Here is a 20,903-nt window from a genome sequence, read left to right on the forward strand (position 1 = left end):
ATCAGTTTCACAGAAACATTATTCCTCACTTTTAGAAAAGGAAGAATCAGACTGTGGGAGCAGGATGATCTTCCTCTGCTTTGCCTTGTTCGTCAGTCTATCAAACATGGTTCACTAGAACAGAAGGTGAAATAGTGTTCCTCTCATAAACTAGGAGCTCATGAATCTTTCCCGGATCTGCTTCTGGGGCAGCACAGCTTTATGCTGCGGTGAGGCACTGGAAGTAAACCTTTTTGTCTGCCCTTACTGCTTTGTCTAAGCAAGGGATTTTCTGCCTCATATTAACCTTTACAACTTCATCACGGCACAGCCCACATTTCCAATCTGAGTTTTAATGCAAAATATCTTCATTTGCTGAGGAGTTAATTCAGTGAAGGTCACTGCAGACCTCCAATCATTTTTTTAATCAGCTTAAGCTGAGCTACATTTCATATCTTCAGTAAGGGGCTAATAGACTTCATCTACAAAATGCATCTGCACACTACCATACTCTAAATGAGTAAATTAATCTGCTTACCATAGACAAATAATTGACCTCTTGCAATGTTTCTTCCTCGAATGTTTCCTGCGATACACTCATAAGAGCCTTCATCTTCTTGCTGAACATCTGGGATTTCAAGTATTCCTTTGGTTTTGTCCAGTTTGATTTTCCTCATCAATGAGGTTCCATCAGACCTCTTCCAGCTAATACTAGGGACTGGACTAAATTATATTTCATTAGAGGAAAAAAGAGAACATTTGTTAAAGTAGCAGAGATAACATGAAATCCTTTCCTTGTAGCTTAGGGGAGGAGTGATCCTAGTCCTTAAAATAATAAAAGGAGAAATAACTTATGCTTCTGTAAGTGATATACAGAGGTTAATAAGCACACCTTTATAACTCACCTAACTTGTTTTGGAGGGCAAGTCCTACAGTGGGACTTCATCCCTCAATCAGCTGTATGATTGATTGCTAGCCTAATTTTGATTTTGCCAGTGACTCTTAGGGCCAAATCCCACCCTTAAACAACAATAACAGATTGAAGGAAAGACTTTGGAAGTGAAAATAAACACTACAGAAGCACTGAATTATTGATTGGTTTTCAGAGCAAACAAATTCTCTGTAGCATTAGAGGTATTTTCACACCTCAAAATATGAAACATTGGACAAGAATTCAGAGGAGCTAAAAAGACCAATAGATCTAGGTATATAAAAAAATTGGGAGTCAGGGTGGAAGAGGCAGACAGACAGTTGAGCAAGGAAGTGGGAAAGCATTATACATTGACTTTGAAAGGAGATAAAGACAAAAGAGAATATTTCTTGTTTCATGTTTTCGTAGTTTTTTTATCATTTTCACTTATATTTGGATCAACATATGCTACGTGATAAGAAAATAGTCAAGCGGGAAGAAGGCTACAAATATTTCCTGGATTTCTGGTAATATCACAAACCATACAAGCTTTACTTTCATGATCTGTTATGTCACCAGAACACTTTGAAATATTAATAGTCTTTGATTTCACAGTTGCTTTTCTGTTACTGAAAAACAGAGTAAGCTGCTTTTTCTTAAGCAAAAGAACAGTTACATTTTGAGTAGCTTTTTATAGAAGCTTCGACTAAAAGCTGTCTACTTTTCCACTGGAAGCAGTATCAACAGCAAGCACTCAGTACTAAACTTTAAAATGTAACTTTCATTTAAATTAAAAGCACATATTGTCCTTCTCCGATAGTCCTTAACGTCTCTGGCCTGGCATTTCAACTTGCAAAGCATTTATTGCTTATTAGTTGAGACTGTAACTGCTCTCACTTCAAATTATTCAGGTCTCTGGTTCAAATCCTTGTTTATTGACTAAAGAAACTATGTGACTAATACACACTGGAAAAAATTAACCTAACACAGGCAAACTTAGGCCTAAATCCTGTATCTTGGGGTCTGTTTGGCTATGGCATTCATGAGATCACTTACAGATACCAAGAATCAGGACATGTAAATACTGTGAGTGCTTGTCTAATTATGTGGATTGAACAACTGGCCAGATGTTAACAGTGTAAGTACAGGTGTATAAGCAAAAGAAAGACTACTTACAAGACAATTTACAGCAAGACCACTCTGAAATATGATGAGTAACAATCATGTAGGATTTGCTTATTTCTGCATTGCATTATAAACTCAAAACACAGGGCAGATGCACTGGAAGTTAAGCATTCTCTGAATGCAGGTGGAAGTGGATAAGCAAAGCAACAGCACCTCTAAGCTATCTATCTATCCCCTGCTCTATAAAACATAACCAGAGACAACAAATTTAACCAAGGGATCTCCAAGAGCTACTTAAGAAGCACAGCTATTTGGCTAACTAGCTTACCTTTTCATCATAACCAAGCTGTCTGTGGAAGTGGTTTGTAACTATACACAATTTGTTCCAGACTCTGAAGTTAGCCCTGCATGATAAATATACTCACACACTATTCGTACACACACAAAGTTCGATTTGCACATGACCCCTCCAATATAGCTGAGCAACTTATCACCACCTTTATTATTTGTAATTCACTATGAGACAGAAATCTATTCTTTCAGGTGCAAACCTGTTTAATGTTATCCCTTACTACGAACCTCAGGTGATCATGTCTATTTTTGTCAAATGCAGTAGCTGGTCTGTTAAAAGGTGCTATTTCCCCACAAATCTTGTATTGTGTCATTCATGCAGAATTTCTGTAAACAAGGTTATGTTTTGATCATTTAAAAAAATGCAGCTATTGTGCAGAATAGGTCTGCCCCACTATTACCATGATCAAGTCAAGATAACTAGAAGTATTTGCAATCTTGAAATAGATTGATAGAGACTGTTGATGACACAGGAGAGCATGGCCAGGTTCTAAAGTGCTATTGCATATTAAACAATGGATGAACAGCTACTGTACAATAGAATCATGCAGTGCATTGAATGCCAGAAGCACTTAACTACTTTCTTCAAAGCTACTCCTGGATTTTTCTCTTTTGGGGAACAGATTAAAAGAAAATCAACAACTACGCATGAAAAAACACAGTCAGATGCATTCATTCATGCTCCACTACCTGGAAGCGCTTCATCTAACTATTTCCTATTAGTCTGTACTAACATGAAATAGACTGGTACTCATGAATAAGTAAAGTCTGCAGCTGACACCAAGGCCAGAAGCAGGACTCTGTAGAAAAAGGTCTCTTCTGTCAAGTCAAGTTTACCAAGGTTTGAGTTGAATATGCTGTCCCGTTTTCCTTATCCATAGCAGATAGTTATAATGACTTCCGTAGGGACATTTCAAGGCAAACTCTCCTCATTTTGGCCCTATCCTTCATAACAAGGAGGTTTCAAATGTACGTTCTCTTATGTTAACTATAGCAGGATGACAGATATAAAACTCAAGAGTCTTGTTTATCAACTTCACTCTATTTAAATGCGTAATTGCAATGAATACTTAACAGCATTTTTTTCTCCTGTTGGGGAGAGGGCACTGAGCAGCCTAGTTTTATCAGAAGAGGGAAATCATTTGTTAGGACAGCAGCTCCTCTTCAAGCTGAATTACAGGTTAAGTGAACATTGCAGACTACAGGAGGGTCAGTATTTCAGCTGCGTGACTATCATCCATAAAAAGAACCTTCATTTTCAAGGCAGTTTGAGAAGCTCTGCATTTCTTCATTGGCTTTTCTGATATCCCATGATCTCAGGCTTTCCAGCATCTTCAATCACTATATTTTGCAGAAGGCAAGCTTTTGTCTTGTTTCACCTTCTTCCTACGTTACTTACATTTTTACAATAGAGACCCTTAGCAGCAACCTATTACTGCAGGCCATATGAACCATTAGGATAAAAATCTAAATGGCTTTGAAAAGAATGAATTTAAAATTCACTTTAACAAAAAAAAATTTTGCTACATGCTGTTTTTATTTTACAAGTCGATACTCTTAAGAAGTGAAGCTGTCCTTTAAGTATAGGTGAACATAAACAAAAATCAGTTTACTCTATACAGCCTTGTGAATCCTTGTAGGCTTGTGCTGCATAAGCATATTGTATCTAAGGCCAGCATCTCACACTGTTACAGATTAGGACCTTGCAATGCAACAGACCTGGGGTGGTCCTGCAACAAAAAACAATGACTTCCCTTTCATTTAGTCAATACCAATAACCAGGTTAAAATAGGTAAATGGGGCTGCAAATTTTCACAATATCCAAAAAGCAACGAGGACGCTCTTCAAATTTATTACATTTCATAACAGCAAAGCCTTACTTTCACCTGAGTAAATAAGAAAACAGTACACAAAGAGGAGTGTCTTTGTACTTAAATCTGTAGTTTATTTGAAAGCTTCAGAGTATCTAAAAATACTGGGCACAGCTACTAATTTTTATTTATGTTCTACCATACAGATGGAAGAACCACAAATCCATAAGTTACCAAGTTGGAAAAAAGGAGATGGAAGATATTTTTTGGTTGTGACAAGTCTTGTCCCACTGAACAAGTTTATTTGCCTGCTGTGTTACACCCTGCACCAAAACTGAAGTTCAATTTTTTTTTTGCAACAAAGACTCAACAGCCAGCTGTTGCATTGCATTTGTGCCTTGTCTTTCATCCTCTGCATCTGAGGGCTCTCCACAATAAAATTAAGTCTGCAGCTTAGAAAACGAAGACCATGTTTGTGCGTATTTAACTAGGCAAGTCTCAGCTTTGTCTCATTGACTTCTGACACACAGAAGAATTATAACCCAAGGGGCATAATAATTAAAATATACAGGCTTCTAACCATCTTGCTCTATTATTTGGGAAACAAATAAACAAGTTATATGAAACTTGATGTTGCTACTCATTCTGAGGTCAGGACATCATTGGAATCAAGATGCTCACCTTAACTCATTTAAGAGAGCATCTTCCAGAGGTTCCAGCTCACCACTTAAGGTACAAATCCTAACATTATCAGGAGATAATGGGTTAAGAACAGCAAGCTTCACTTGTGGCAAATCGATTCATAGGCATATAATTTCCCCCCCCCCCAATCTTCCAATTGATCCTTCTATAGCCACCTACATAAAACCCTTGAGGACATACTAGAGCAGCCATTTAGTCAATAAACTAGGCCTGGTATTTTTACGCAAACTGAGTGAAGCTGGTCACATTTGGAACCCACTTGTGGCTGCTCAATTATCTTCCTTATACTGACAGTCAGGAGAAAAACCTTCTCTAAATACACTTGCAGGAAGAAGTTGTGGCATCTTCCCACGAGAACCCACCTATTCTAGGTTAAAAGAAATCCTGTTACATGAGTCACATGCACTTTACAACCTCAGCTGACAATGACCCAACTGCAAAAATCCAAACAGATTACTGCTTCGCTATTTTAGAGAAGCAGATGAAAAACATATTTACATATGTAAAACAGGTGCAGTTTAACTCACATACACATCAGACGTGGAAACTATTTTGTTTTCACTCCAGATCCTACTCTTACTTCCACAAGAGAAAAAAACTTTGGAAGCCTTCAGTAAAAAACACAATAACTCAACTAAACATAGTTGTAAGCCACTCCCTTTCTTCAAAGACACAATGAAGAATTTACATACATGGCATGATTACTATAGCTTGATCCAAAGCATGACTCAACACTGGCACAATATTAAAACTGTCAACAAAATGTGTATTAGTGTAGAACATGGTCTCATTTATTCTAATGAATTGCCATAGACCTTAGTATTTCAAATAGTCAAATATCTATTTCCTACCTCAGTTTACTCTCCACCTAAAGGATTAAACAGCAGGTAATGCACGTTTTTGATCCAAGTTCTCTCCACCAATCACCATACAGATGTGCACTACTTAATTTCCTTTTACCCCCAAACATATTTCCAAAAGCAAAGACTAATTTACTTTCCGGAAGTTTTTCCTCTACTCATTGCCTCAGTTCTACAGAACAGAATTCACACTCGAGAGCTGACTGAAGCACTTTTGATCGTTTGGGTTTGTCACAGGCAAAACAGTCTCAGCTGCTCTAGCATGACTGAGCTCCAGCTTCCCCTCAGTTCTACGGCTTCGACTCCCAGAAGGGCTTTAGGGCCCGCTTCCGCCTATCCTCCCTCTTCTCCTCCAGGGAGGCCCACAAGTCCGCCCGCCTCCCCGAGGCTCCCTCGCCCCCACCCGGGCTCCGCCAGCCGCTCCCCGCGCGGCCAGCGCCTCCCCAGACCGCCAGCTCCTCGCCCCGCCGGGGTCACGGCTCCGCCGCCGCCGACCCCGGGCTGCCGCTCTCGCCGCCTCCACGCCCGGGCCGCCCCGCTCCAGGCCGCCGCTTCGAGCGGGACGCGGCCCGGCCCCCGCCGGCCCAGCCGCAGCTCTCCCGGCTCCCCCGCGCTCTCCCTTCCCCGCCGCCGCCCGCGGACACGCGCGCCGGGCCGGCCGCGCACCAGGCGCGAGGCTCCCGCCGCCGCCGCCGCCGCCCGCGCTCTGCCCCCGCCCCGCCGCCGGCCTCGGCCCCGCCGCCGGCCCCTCGCTTCCCCGGCGCCAGCCAGCCCCAGCCGGGCTCGCGGCGCCGCCCGCCCGCCCAGCGGCTCGGCTCCCGCCCGGCGCCTCCCCGCCCCGACGCCCGCGCCCTTCGGGCAGGCGACGGGCGGCGCCGCCCGCTGAGGCGTCGCGCGGCCGCTTCCGCCCGCCGCTCCTCACCTCTTGCCGCTCCCGGCTCCTCGCTCGCCTCCTCTGCCCCGCCGGGGGCTTCCCCCGGGCGCAGCTTCCGCAGCGGCGCGCCTCCTCCGGCGCGGGGCGCCTTCCTCCAAGGCCGCGGCCCTGACAACGGCCGGCCCGGCCCGGCCCGGCCCACCCCTCCCCGCTTCGCTTCGCTTCGCTTCTGCCGCCGCCGCCTGCCGCCATCTCTCCCCCTCCGCGGCCATCACCGCACCCGCACAGGCGCCGCGCACGCGCCCTCCTCTGATTGGCTGCTGTTTTGGCGCCCAGGGGCGCTACCGGCTCCTCTGATTGGTTGCCGTTTGGGCGCGCGGGGGAGGTTGTTCCAACCGTTAGAGCCGGCTGGAACCGGCTGTGGCCGGTACGGGGCGGTTCGTGGCCTTCCCGCCTCCCGGGCACCCTGCGACCGGAAGCTTGCTGTTTTAGAGGTGTGTGGCTTTGAACTCTGTTCCTGGGAATAAATACTGGCTCCTTTGTCTCCCTATATTTGCTTTCTTCAAAACAAATCGAGTTTTATAACTGGACTGGAAGAGCGTTTGTGTGTGTTAGCCCTGATGTTTTAACATAAGATGCACGAAGAGAGTTTTGCAACAGGGACTGCACCAAGAATGCTTCTTCCTGGCGAGCTTCCTGACGAGGAAGTAATGCGCAAGCTCTCGAAAAGCTACGATGTGAGGTATGTGGATTGTATTTGTTTCTAGGGGATCTATGATTTGCTGAAAGAGTACTTTTTAATTATGTAGTTTTAAGTTCTGCCAGATAAAAAGAGGTCTTAAAACTCAGTATTCTCTTTTCCTATGCTTGTGTTTGAAATGTGGAAGTGCTTTTTGAGCAACATCTGGTAGGTATGATTTGCTGTTCCACGTAGAGAAGAAATGCTATTGCTCTGAATACTGTGAAAGTACTTTCATTTAAGACTTTTGGAGACCAAAACCACAGCAGGTTGCCTATAATCTGCCTTAGATGTGAAAGATCTGTTATTCATACCGCAGAGATAGTAGCAGCTGACAGCATTGTCTGAACCAGTGGACTAACAGTGTGAATATAGAAAATTATGGATAATGGGAATGTAGTTCTGAAATCCAAGAGAGATAATAACCGTTAGTCCTTGTGGCAGATCAGAGGTATCGCTCAACAAATGTTGAGCTGAATTGATTTTAACATAAACAGACAATAGTAGGAGCTAGAGTTCTAGCGAAATTTAGGTATCTAAAGGTACAGGTGGCCACACTGCTGTATTTTTATGCGCCTAACTAAAATTGTAAACAGCTGGAGGTAGGCTCCTCAGAGCTTTTAGCAGTTCCACTAATCACCTATGCGCCTCTAAATAATCCGGTGTTATCTGGTAAGTTATTTCATCTGCAATCTTTTTTTCTCTCCTGCTTTATTCATATATAAATGTTAGCTGTGAAATAATGCTTTTCTATTTATTGCCATGTTAGTGAAAAATTTGGTACAAGGCTCTGCTCGGTCGGAGAGGAGAAAAAGCCAGCACACTGAAAACAACAGTAGCGTTCTGTTGTAGACTTCTGACCTATTCCAAAAATCTGTAAAGAAGAAATTTTCCACATGCTCCGTTAAAGAGTCTTCACTCGCGAACAGCACCTGTCCAATGCACATGTAATCCACTATATGCACTTTATTAGTATGATATCAAAAAATTCTGTGGAAAAAGGATTAATGCACATGGATCACTAGTGTTTAATCAGTAGAACCCAGAGGAAGTATAGCAGCACCAGTTTCAGCTGCAGTCCTTTCTATAGAGAATTAAATGTGCACTAAAGATGCATTAACTTTCTCAGTCATTCCATTTTCTGAGCACAGGATAAAAGGTACTGTACTTGCTGAGGGATTTCATTATCCATATATCCTTTTAGTCCACTTCAAGCACTTTTTTAGGAGGAAAAATAAAAGGCAAATCCTGTGTGCCCCATTAGCATGACTCATCTTCACCTTTCAGTAAGGAGGCACTGTTTTGTATGTATCATTTACTCTATTTTTGAAATGTTTCAATGTAGTCAGTGTGTCTGTGTTATACACATTCCATGCAACAAATAGAAATACAAAATGACAACTTGAAATGTAAAGTCTGGAGTGACACACACAATTAAAGAATCATTTTAAAAAGAAGTTGCTTGACAGTATTTGGAAAGGAAAATCAGCTTTGGGAGAAGCGTTCCAGTGTGGTACTTGCGTATCCTGGCCCCTCCTGCCCCCCAAAACGCATATGCCTCTGAATATGGCTCTGTAGAAATATTCTTCTTTCTCCTTAAATACAAATTAGCTCTGAGATTAGTTTATATAAAAATCTCATGTGAAAGGAGAGGCCATTTCTCCTCTTATTAACTTTTTATTTGCTTTATTTCTCTGCTTCTCAACATAGCTTCCACAGGAACGTGTGATTAATTTGTGCTGCCTGCAAGTCAGGCTTTTAACCTCTGGGAAAACTCTAAACATTTTAAAAGCTTACAGCCTTAAAAAGGATTGTCAAAGTGAACTTATAAACTAAATAGAGGTCAACAATCTAAGGTTATTTTAGCTTTTTTTAAAGAAAGTGTACACTCATTGGAAAGACTAGTTTTCTTAGATTGGTTATGTTTATTCAGTTAACCATTGCTCTTTGAATACGGGGCACCCCTTGCTGTTTAAATGCACTTACTACTTCTGTAAATGAATGCTACAGCATAAATAGCATAGGCAAAATACAGACTACTGCTAGTCTAATAGATTTTAGCAGGAAGGGCTACTGCTGAGACTTCTTGGGACTGTACAGCATCTTTGTGGAGAAAAGATTGATAAAAGCTTTATGAAGTTTTGTTGAAGTCATTCTAGACAGTGCATTACTATGTGGTCTTGAAATTCAGCCCGCTTCTCCAAGTTTTGTTCTTAACAATGATGTTACACAGAAAACATACTCATATTTTGATACGCATTCACACAGATTTGATGTGAACCTGCAGTTAGGCCATGGAATGCTGAAAACTGAAGTCAGGTCTCACCCCAGAGTAAACTCTTTGGGATTATAATCTGTGTTTTTTGGGTTTGTTTGTTTGTTTTTTTAATTCAAACACAACCAAGTAAGCTTCGCTTCTGAGATTTGCTTTCTTATTTCATTGGGAGCATGTTGCACAGAACAAATCGTAAACCACGATAAAAAAATAAATTTCACAAATTCACATTCTGATTGAAAAAAAATCCACTCTGCCATTTTGAAAGAAACATTATTTTTCACTGTAGAACAGTGTTGGGAACCACATTTTAATAAAAACAAAGAATCTTACTTTCCGAGGGCAAAGCATTCCAGTTTAACAGATGAGCCTTTTGCTGCATATGTTGTTTCTGGAAAACGTACTTCAATCTTTGGTTCATACTCCCCCATCACACCTGTTGAACATCAAAAGAGCTAGCACTCCAGTTGAGCCTCAGACCTGTCTAGTACAACAGAATTTCAGTGTAAAAGAGAGAATGGTATTAATAGTGTTAGAGCCTTATGTTCCACCCATGAGAATCAACATGTGATTCCATGGATCAGGCTTGGGCTGAAATCCAAACCTATGCTGAAAGCTTATGTTAAATGTGTAAGTTCTTTGTGTCTGAAAGTAAAGCGCATAACTTTTGTACCACTTCTGTATATCCGGTATGTTTTACTAGCGCATTAATGTTTTGGGGAGAATTCAGGGCTCACGTATCTCGTGACCTTAACACTGGTCACTTTGATGAATGACCGCTTCTCAGAACACCTGATGGATTATGGATGCAAGTGAGAATAATGGGACTCTGTCTGAAATAAATACTTCTAGAAAATTTAGAACTTCTTTAAAATACCCAGATGTGAGCTCCAGGCTCCAGTATAGCTGATGTAACTACATGTAATGATTGCATTTGAAAATCTGGCTGAACCTCTGATAAGCCATAGATAATCCGGTATCAGGTTAGGATATTTAATTTTGCAACAGGCTAGAGATCACTTCAGCAAACTAAACATCATTTAGCTGAACTTCTTAAATATGGATACATCTTTCAGTGAAATCCATTGCAATAGAAATGATGAATATGAATCAGATATTCTCCCTCATGTAGTGGTTTTGCACAGATCCCACACTGAAAATGAATCCTTCCTTTTTCGTTATTTGACAAGGATCTGGTTAGTATTGTATGTACTATTTCATGCAGTTGCTTTAGACACTACTTGTTTAGGGTCCCTTCCAGAGGCCGCTGAGGTGAATGGGAGGAGATACAAAGAAGAGATTGGGAGGGATTGACAGGATGAGACCTAGAGGAAAGGAATAAAGAAGTGGGTTGATGAAAAGGAGTAAAATAAGTAGAAGGGAACATCTCTATACTCAGTTTGTTGCAAATTAACTTTGCAAACTTACTCTGGAGCTGTAAGTTTGTTTTGGTTTGATCGAATATGTCATAAAACAACACCATCTCTTGGTGGAAGTGTTATCCTATAATGTAGGGTAGATTTTTATTTATTCTGAAAACATGACCCTCTACAGATTTGTTACTAATCATCAAGCCTGCTTTAAAAACTGTATCAATATCTTTAAATTTAGGTGAGAAAATTTATAAAGTGAACTTTGTTTAAAAATTTCTCAGGTATGTCTCTCTCACTGGGAACATTTAATAAAAAGTGTGGAAAAAAATGTGTGTGTGTGTGAGTTTTACTTCAATTGCTCACTTTGAAACAGTTTTCTGGATTTGATATTTGAGCCATATGTAGATTATAAATTTAGGAGGCTTTGCCAGATTAAAATCTGAACACAGGCAATCCTGGGATTAAAAATATTAACATAACATTTGGCATTCTTTTGCTATTTTTCAGTGACACTGAACATTATCTTCTTGTGTATGTGCGTTATCTTGCTTTTCCTGTCTTAGCAGTTCAAATCACATTTCAATCCAATGGAAAAAGTGGAATTGTGTCCCACTGCACAGCTTTTTACAGAGTCTTTTACATCCACCAGGATTTATAGCAGTATCAGTTCAGATAATTGATGATTGACTAGTTAGTGCTGTGTTGTTTTTTTGTTTTTTTTAAAGATAAGTGTGCTAAGATAACTTACCATCACTGCGGAGAATGAGAGGAGTAGGTGGCCCCTGTACACTTTGCTCAGCTTTAGAGTTCGTTACAACACAAGTATAATTGCCCACATCAGATGGCTCTACCTTGGCGATGTACAGGTTTCCTGTTTGTTGTGAAACAAAGCGACGGCTATCTTCCTGAACATATAAAGTATTATTGTTGAAGATCCATGCATAGGACAAGCCTAGAAAACACCAAATACTTATAATGTATGCTTTCCATTATAGTCCACTTCATATTAGTGCTTAAATGCAAGATAACCAGTTGGAAGAGGCAGTCAGTTACAAGGCAGACCATTCCATTGGGGATGAATAAATTAGTTCAGGCAAGATAAGCATAGGCTAAGTCTTAAACTCATTTCAAGCTACTTCAGAAGATCACACAAGTTTTTGTCCCCTGATACTTCTTGTCTTCCTACATCAATGTGTTTTTAAGTAGGAATGGCAATGGTGGAATGCCATGAGAAAGCTGTTTTAGTAAATAACTTCTATTTATAGCGCTTTCCCTTTGAACATCCAGAGGACCACTTGCTGGTCACACAGCGTTATGGCTCTCTTTACTCAGACTGTGGAAAAAAAGAAGCGAGTAACCTGGGGCTTTATCATCGGATTCTCAGGAAGGGGAAAAGCTCAGCCTCACGCAAACATTTCAGAGAGGTTTATTTAATATTCACTCCTGTTGCACATTTGATCTTCCTCATCATCTCTAGTGTTCTCATCACCTTGCATACTTGCATGCTGTGTTTTCTGTCCTGTTTCGGCTGCTTTTCTTAGGCCTTTTCTACCGCCTTATTTCATAATGTGATTCACAATACATACCTTTGAATAGTCCGCCTTGGTAGGGCAGGACTCTGTGCGAGTTAGCCATCTGAGGAACGTGGTTCTCAAAAGGGCTTTTTGGCCAACCCCAGCTATGCTGCTATTGGTACCTTAGCAAGCTCGTTTGGTGCTTATAACACGCTGCTCTGCAGTGTAGATACACCCTCAGTTTTCTGTCAGCCCCTTACACAGCTGCTGCTCCTTCTAGCTGCCTGACATTTGACAGCTGACTGCAGCATTCGGTTGCATTCCAGCAGTGGCATGAGTAGTATTGAAATTCTATTTTTAATAAAACACAGTAAATCAGAAGTTTCAAGTTTAGCTTTTCTTAATTAAATGTATAATTCATAAGCTAAGTGTTCTGCCAACAGCTTCATTTTTACACATTTCCCCTCATCAACAGTCCCATTTGAAAAAGATTATTTACTCCCCTCCCCCAATGACATTGGTACAGTATGATAATCCATCTGCAAACTCTGATAATTTTGTGGAATTTTATGTTGTCACCCTCTGACACTGTAGGACTGTCATTAGAAATGACGCGTCTCCAGGGAACAATCAGTGAGTCTTTCTATACTTGGCTAAATCCTGCAGTAGGCTGCTTTTTACTGTGGCCATTGTACAGGCTTTTTTGATGTACAGTTAACCCACGGGATGCAACAATTCCTAAAATAATGTACTACTAGCCGTATATTACATTTCACAGGATGGTTTACTAGTCCCTCGTGGGCATAGGAATGGGTTGCCCAGAGAGGTTGTGGAGTTGCCATCTTTGGAGATGCTCAGAACTCAACGAGACATGGTCTTGGGCAACCTAATCTAGCTGCCCCTGCTTGAGCGGGAGGGTTAGACCAGATGATCTCCAAAGCTTCCTTTGAACCCCAGCTATTCTGTGATTTTTGTAATCAAAAGACGTATTCCTGCTATAGGAACTGGTGATAAAACTTGAATTAAAAGAAGCTAAATTCTCTGTGCAAGGCAGACTGTATGCTTCCTACTAAAATCTATTAAAACCAACTTTATGCTATAGAGAGCTTGTTCATGAGGTCAGTCTACAAACTGACTGCATGAATTAAATGCAAAAGAGCCAGTTCTTGTCTCTCCTACTTTCAGTTCTCGGCAGTTTCCAGTTGACTTTAGCTTCCAAAGTTTCCATTACTTTCTCCCTCTGTCTGTACTGCACTACTGCCTTAGGGCCTGTTGATGAATTTTTCCATTAACTGGGAAAGCCCTTTCTTTTCATATTTAAATCCTTTCCTCCCAGTATAAGGGATATAAACACTTCCACTCTTCTAACTGCAGGTTCATCACCAGCCCCCAGGCCTTACTTGCCTAGAGTCTAAGTCAGACCCACTAAATTATGTGGAAGCCCTAATTTTAATTGACTTCAATGGGAATTGGATGACATCTCGAGAGAAAGAGAGAGAGAGAGAAAGGAACCAAACTTTGGAGCTCAATCCTTTTTCTCTTCTAAGACAGAACACTAGCAGCCTACTCCCTCATAAGGTATCTTTTCTTAGAAAGTTACATTAAGCTAAAATATTAAAAGATGTAATTGACTAGAAAATCTAATTTTGCATTATAAAAGAAGTTACTATTACTTAAACATTTCACTTTTGGGTCACTCAGAATAAATCAGATTTGTAGCAGACCCATTAAATGAGCAAAAGAAAGCAGTAAAAGGCCCATGCCATCGTTTTTATGGTTACATTCATTTGCATGAGTAAATCAGTGGCTGAGCAGTCTCTAAAAATAATACTGAACAGAAGATAGGAGAGGTATAGAGGGGGTAATTAAAAAAAGATAGTAACTGGCTAATGAAGTCTAGCTAAAGTGAACACTTGAAACTTGTTGCTGCAAGCTATTTTACTGAAGAAGTTAGTTATCTTTTGCTTGGTCTATTTTTGTTTTCCATTTAACCACAAGATTTCTGAAAAGCAGAGCTAGTGGGATCACACTTCAACATACCTATGATAGTCTCAGAATTATTAAATCACGCAGGCAGGTGTGAAAGGACTTCAGCGTAAGAGGTCTTATACAAATCTTAGCTATCAAGCACCAAAAATTTTTATGGTTTTTTTTCTCCTGTTTTTTTTTTTTTTTTTCTTCATAGCCCTATGCATCTGTAAGGTCCCTTCAGGAGTAACCACTTTAGTGTGATACTAAAAATGAAACAATGTGTTTGAAGTAAAGGAATGGAGAATTTTCCATATTAGATCTATTTTCCAATTTTCCATTGTTCTTTTCATTACAGTTAGTGTCATGTAGAAAAATAAATGTGTTAAATAAAACTATGTAGTTCTTTCCTCATGTGGTAAGCCTATATAAATATAACCACCTTTAGCCCATTGTGTTTACAAGGATTAAAAATTAGGTAATATAGCATCATTCATCCTTGATGTAAGTGTCTTTGGAAACATCTTTTGCTGTCCTGAAAGGAGCACATATCGTCCAAAGTATGTGTTAGATGGCAGAATTATGCTATTAACAGTTGACAAATATCATTCTTCCTGGTTTGGCCTCTGTGCTAGAATTGCTTATGCTGAAATTGGTGGAAGTTTTCGCTGACCAAGGCGTGCCAGTGTGTGCAGTGAGATAGAGCTTGAGATGATGTAAGGTCAGTCCTTGCTCAGTGGTGTTTTAGATAGGTGTCAAGCAAGCAGGATTTGGTCCCAGATGTTGGGGTTTTTTTGTAAACTTTTGAAGTGAATTGCATAGAGTAATGCAATGTCTTTCTGTCTTTCTGTTCCAAAGACAGAAAGAAAGAATGCAGTATGATTTACCTGTAGGTTACAAAAAAAATTCTGCTAACCTTTTGGCAATTTTACATTTGAGGAGAATCCTGCTGCCTGTACGTGCAAATGAAGACAGAAAATAAAATTCAGAGCAGTATGAAAGTTTCAGGATTTGGTTTACAAAAACATCTACAGCAAAATGGAGTAATGTTATTCATACAATTTTTGCCCTCAATTTTTTAATGTAATGCCTATGTGTCAGCCTCACAGTCAAGCTTAGACAACATTGATCACCTTCAGCTAATTAATTTTTTAATTCTGTTCAGCTGTTGCATAATAAATACCTGACTGCAGCTCCTGTTAGCATATACTGCTTGATTGGTCTCAGCCCAAATCAACATATTTGAGCACTGAACACTGGAAAATGTTATTTACTCTCAAAAGACAATGATCCTGATGATGTTATTGACTGTGTGAGGAGATGCCTTGGCATGTACAGAACTGCCTTTACTTCAAAGGGGCTACATGTCAGGAGAGGGATAATTATGGTAACATAAAGTTAATTAAGCATAGGCCAAAACATAGGATTACAGCACTAATAAAATATCCCGGGTTCTTCATTTTCTTTTAGAGCCAATAAAGAACCTAGAGCAGGATAAGGCCACTAAATCCAAGTAAACCCTGCTGCCGAATCCCAGAGCATATCTGAAGTCACTAGACATTGCAGTGGTTGTGCTGAATGTTTGTTAGCTGTGTTTGCTTAGGAGCTGTGTGCCCGAGTGATGTCAGTCTTCCTCATCCCAGAGGCCCCTCAGAAGTAGGTTAACCTAACTTTCTGGACAAAAACTATCTGATAGGCAAGTTGTGAGCTTGGCCAAGCAAGAGGCGAATATTGCCTAACCCAGTCAGCCGTGAATCGTTTCTTACGGCATACAACTGGGAGAAGAGCAGCTGATAATCACTTTTGATACACTAGTCTAGGGACTAAAACATCCTCAGCCCAAGCAAATTCAAGTCGATACTGCTTATTCTGCAGGAGAACAGCTAAAGGCTAGTCTCACAGAGGAGACTTTCTACCCCTCTTGTTGATGCTGGCAGAAAAGAATTAAAGATTCATAGGGGCATTGAGAAATAAGAGCAGAGAGAAAATGACTCTAAAATGATGAGTAAGGCACTCAGCTTTGTAAAGAGAGATACATTTCAACCTCATTTTAAGATGAGATATTTTATCAAATGACTGTTTAATATAAAACACAGAAACAACCTGGCACAGGGACTCCAAAACCCTTTTTACCTAGAAGTCCTGCTGCTTTTCTAATCATATCTTCCATACTCCTTCCTGCACATCCAGGTTTTCTGTTTGCTGGCTTCATGTACTCCTCCTTCTGCTTTTCTGCTGGTTGAGAATTTGGCATGTTCCTCCACTAAGGAGGTCTACAAGTTTCTCACTTTGAGAAGTTTTTTAGCTAACCCTACTATACTAATTATAGTATAGAGAAAAGCCCATACCGTAAAGCTTCAGATCTTGGAAGTTCTTACGCATGATTAAATGCAAATGTATGAATGATCCTGTTGCTCCTAATATACTAGGATTCTTAAAGCTCCTTGGGGGACCAATTTGAAGAAAACAGGCCTTATATCAGACTTCAGTTCTAACAGAACAAACAACAGCCCAGCCCAGCCCAGCCCATAGTCAAGTATTATCATTTAGTCAGCAGGTTCCTAATTGCACAGTCAGTTCAAACTCATACACAGCCATAGAAATGAAAGTATCTTCAGACTGCCTTCCTCCCCTAGATGCTTTTTTTTTTTTTTTTACCTCTTAGACGTACATAAGACCTTCATATTTTTTATGAGTAAAACAATGCTATGTTTTGATCACATATGGAAAAAACAGCTGACCTAAAGAGCATAGGCTGGATAGAAGACTTAGCCCAGAGAAGGAAACAGAGCTTTCCCACACAGCACTCAAGAGCCTTACTAACAAGCAGAAGAAACTTAGATGCTCAGCTTCATAAGGTGTGTTAATGAGCCTCAAAAACGAGCTGAGCCTAAAGAGAGGTTGATGCATAAATAGGCAAGAAAAGGGGGATGAATGAAGAAATGAAGGATCTAGTGTAGGTCAGCTGGTTAGTTTTTTTATTTGAAAAGAAGGTTACTGTTTTTTTTAGTCCATTATCTGCAACAACTTTTCCAATATCTTGCTAGGTCTAAGATGTAAAGTTATGCCTTTAAAATGTAAGATTTTTCTTTGAGTCTTGTATTTAGCTTTACTGACATTACTAATATTTCTTAATAGAAATTTAGAGATTGACTCTTACGAGCTTCAGTATGGATACAATAGCAATTGTGGGAGGCTTTTGTTCTCTGAGAGTCAGTTTAAGATCTAAAGCTGTTGTGAAAGCTTTTGGAGTAACTGTTCTAAACCTACTGGTTCTTGCTTCTTACCACCTAGTTGCCTAATATATTGTATCTCTCTTCTATTAGAATGAAATGAGTTGTTTCTCATGTAGAAACAGAAATAGATTCTCAGTACGCTCTGAGTAAATAAGCATATACATACACACAAAAGCAGAAGTAAATATATTCTTGTCCAATATATCAAAAAACTAAACTTGTTTGAAAATCAGCTTTGTTAAAACTTAAGCTTTGAATGTTTTGAATACCGTGAATGTGAAAAAGCATTCACAGCATACCACAAGCACATCTGAGTGATTAAATGGCATCTACCAAATTTACCTCCCTGTGAATTTTGCAGAAAGTCTAACTTTAGACTGTTTGTGAAAGAGGGCTAGATAAATTTGGCAATCTATCAGAGTTTCTGCAGTGAGAGAAAGAAAGGGAGGTGAACTATAGTTATATAGATACTCTGGATATTGGGAGCATCTCTCGAGCTCTCGTTCTCTTTCTATTTATTTCTTTCTAGTTCTGGATTTAGTATGGGAAGGAATTTAAGATCATGACAACTGCTTGTTTTCTTAGGTCATCTTCACCTTTATTTCTCTTCTATCACTAGAAGAAGCATACATAGGCTTCCTAGGTTATTAGGAAGGCAGGAGGCTTTAGCCAGCGCCCCTTAGTCACGCATCAGTATTCTAATGATAGTTGCTTCAACCACCTGCTGCACAGAGCTATTAGGTTTCTTCTGTCGTGTTTAAAGTCAGAGGGGAAAAAAAACAAACAAACCAGTAGCCATCAGAATCATATTCTTCTTCCCTCTGTGCAACTGTATGTGTAGGTTTGTCAAGTGACTCATCCAAGGGGAATGAGCTGCCTGTCCATAGGGAGGTGTGCCTGAAGGGCTACATCCGTCTGCTGCTCTTCCTTGGGGTGTGTGCTTTCAGTTACATGGATAATTTCCTTCTAATAGCATAGTCAACATTTTCTACTTGAAACAGTTAACCTCAGTTTCTCTCTAAGCACTTGTACTGGCAACGGTCCACACCAGTTAAAGATTTTTATCTATGAAGTTGGATGGGAAATTCTAAGGGCAATCTTGTTTGGTACTGTGTAGAACACACTGTGTAACTTATATTGTCTTAGTATGTTTGCTTAGTATGTCTTTTCCTGTTGGTAGGGTGTATCTTCTAAATTCTTCGTTATCTAATTCTCATTCCATTTAAAATGCCTTAAGAACACTTCCAATTAATTCAATTGAAGCTATGCATAAAGCTAGCAGTCCTTTTTCCTGTGGGTATTGTGAGTCAGAAGCAAGGGTTTCAATAAAAAAAAAAGTCATTTTCTATAGAAACAACTTCCTAAGCATCCTGAAATAGTACACAACCTATCATAGTTCGCACCGTGTACTTAATCCCTATAGCATATAATTTTGGCTCACAAGTATGGTGTTTATGGATGACAAAGTTTCTGTTCTGCGGAGACTGGTTATTTCAGATGATGTTGTTTTTCGTGCCTGTTGGTCAGCAACTCACATTTCCAGCTTAAGGAACACTGTGGCAGAGGGTTTGTTCGTGGATACCATTTTGTCAGTTCAATTAATCTGGGTTAAACTCACTTCTGAACTATTTATTTGTTCTGAATGTTTCCTTCTACTCACTCCTATTCGTCAAATTATAATTTTACGCTACAGCAAGAGGAAAATGTATAGCTTACTGACTCAAGGATGAATGTCTTGTCTTTCTGCTGTCCCATTGATACATCTCAGGAACTCTTTCAAGCTTTTTCTGCCCTTTAGAACAGGGTCACACTTCATCTCCTTGATTATATACCTCTTTCATACTGCTATAAACACTAAGTGAACTGGCATTTCCTCTCTATTCAAGACTTACTGGATTTAAATTGATTGATGGGTTTCTTTGTCTCCGATATGCTACATCCTCTTTATAGATCATTATTTACCTTCTTCTCATGAGAATTTGTCTTATAACTGTTTCTTTAAGAAGAATTGAGGAAACATTCCTGAGAGCAAGGCGTCAGCGCTAGCACATAGTAAACTGAAGTTCCCACGTATGTAATGATCACTTCCATGGGACGCTGAGTATGAGTGATCCAAGAACTGTTGATTCTTTCAGTCTCGAACATGACAATGTAATTAGTCTATATTTCATTTTTAAATATATAATCACCTTTCCAGACTAAAAAAAATTTCAATCATCTTTAGTTAATTTTGCTAGGAAACCATGCTTTTTACTCCAGACATCAAAAGAGCTGAAGAGGTTTTGATCTGGTTCTAACACCACTTGAGAATCCCTATTGCATGAAACTTTGAAGAGTAGGTATTAAAAAAAAAAGAAAAATCACAAAAGATCACTTGCTCAAGACCTGCTCACTTCCAGGAGGTACACAAATGGAGTTAAAAAAACCACACTGCTCCAGCAGTGCATGTACATATTCAAGCCCTTACATTGCTGTATAAACACTGATGTTGGAAGCAGTGATATAGCTATAAGAAGGGCAAAAAAGAACATTCTACCCTATGCTCAGGGATGCTGTAGATGAAAAAATGATTCCGAAATATTGTGCTAAATGCACTGCACTACTGATTCATTGCACATCACCTGGACTTTACCTCATCCAGAAAGGAAGTCCTCAAATACGTGTAATTCAATAACCATGCAGTTAAGAAGCAGTAGTAGGCAATGGCAGCAGAAGGAAGGCACCCTCAAATCAAGTCTTCAGAAAGCCTGTTTTACTCAGACCCATAGTCACAACTTTCAAGATGATCAAGCAGCCTGATCTAATTAGATCTTCTTTGATCAGGGTGTCAGGCTAGATGACCTCTGGAGGTCCCTTCCAACCTAAATTATTCTGTGATTTTATGATTATCAGGAGAAAATCAAGAACAGAAAACAATTTTTCATGACAAATCTACTGTGTAGAATTCAGAATTCAAACTATAACATTGAAATAGCAAGGGCTGAAAGCCAAAATAGTCACTTCACTCAGACCTGAAGTGATTTTAATTTAGAAAGAATTGCTCTTGGTGGGTGCTATTCTGCCATTCCACATGAGTAAGGAGCTGAGATAACCAGGCATAGACAGGAAATACTCTTTTAAACCTTCATACTTCCTTTGCTTGTGTGTCACATGCAAAGAGCAGTGACACGTTCTGGTCTTCAAGTA

General features: G+C 40.0%; 1 protein-coding gene across 7 annotated transcripts in view; it reads right to left on the minus strand.

Moving 5' to 3' along the window:
- Window positions 1–20,903, minus strand: part of CNTN6 (contactin 6) — a 166,244-nt gene that overhangs the window by 53,306 nt on the left and 92,035 nt on the right. For all 7 annotated transcript variants that reach the window (XM_009689048.2, XM_009689047.2, XM_009689046.2 and 4 more), the window contains 3 exons: window positions 11,748–11,951; window positions 9,960–10,062; window positions 518–702 (listed from right to left, as the gene is read on the minus strand). In XM_009689048.2, coding sequence (XP_009687343.2) covers window positions 518–702; window positions 9,960–10,062; window positions 11,748–11,951 — 492 coding nt within the window. The remainder of the gene's footprint in view (window positions 1–517; window positions 703–9,959; window positions 10,063–11,747; window positions 11,952–20,903) is intronic.

The sequence above is a fragment of the Struthio camelus genome, chromosome 14, assembly GCF_040807025.1.
Source record: "Struthio camelus isolate bStrCam1 chromosome 14, bStrCam1.hap1, whole genome shotgun sequence".
NCBI lineage: Eukaryota > Metazoa > Chordata > Aves > Struthioniformes > Struthionidae > Struthio > Struthio camelus.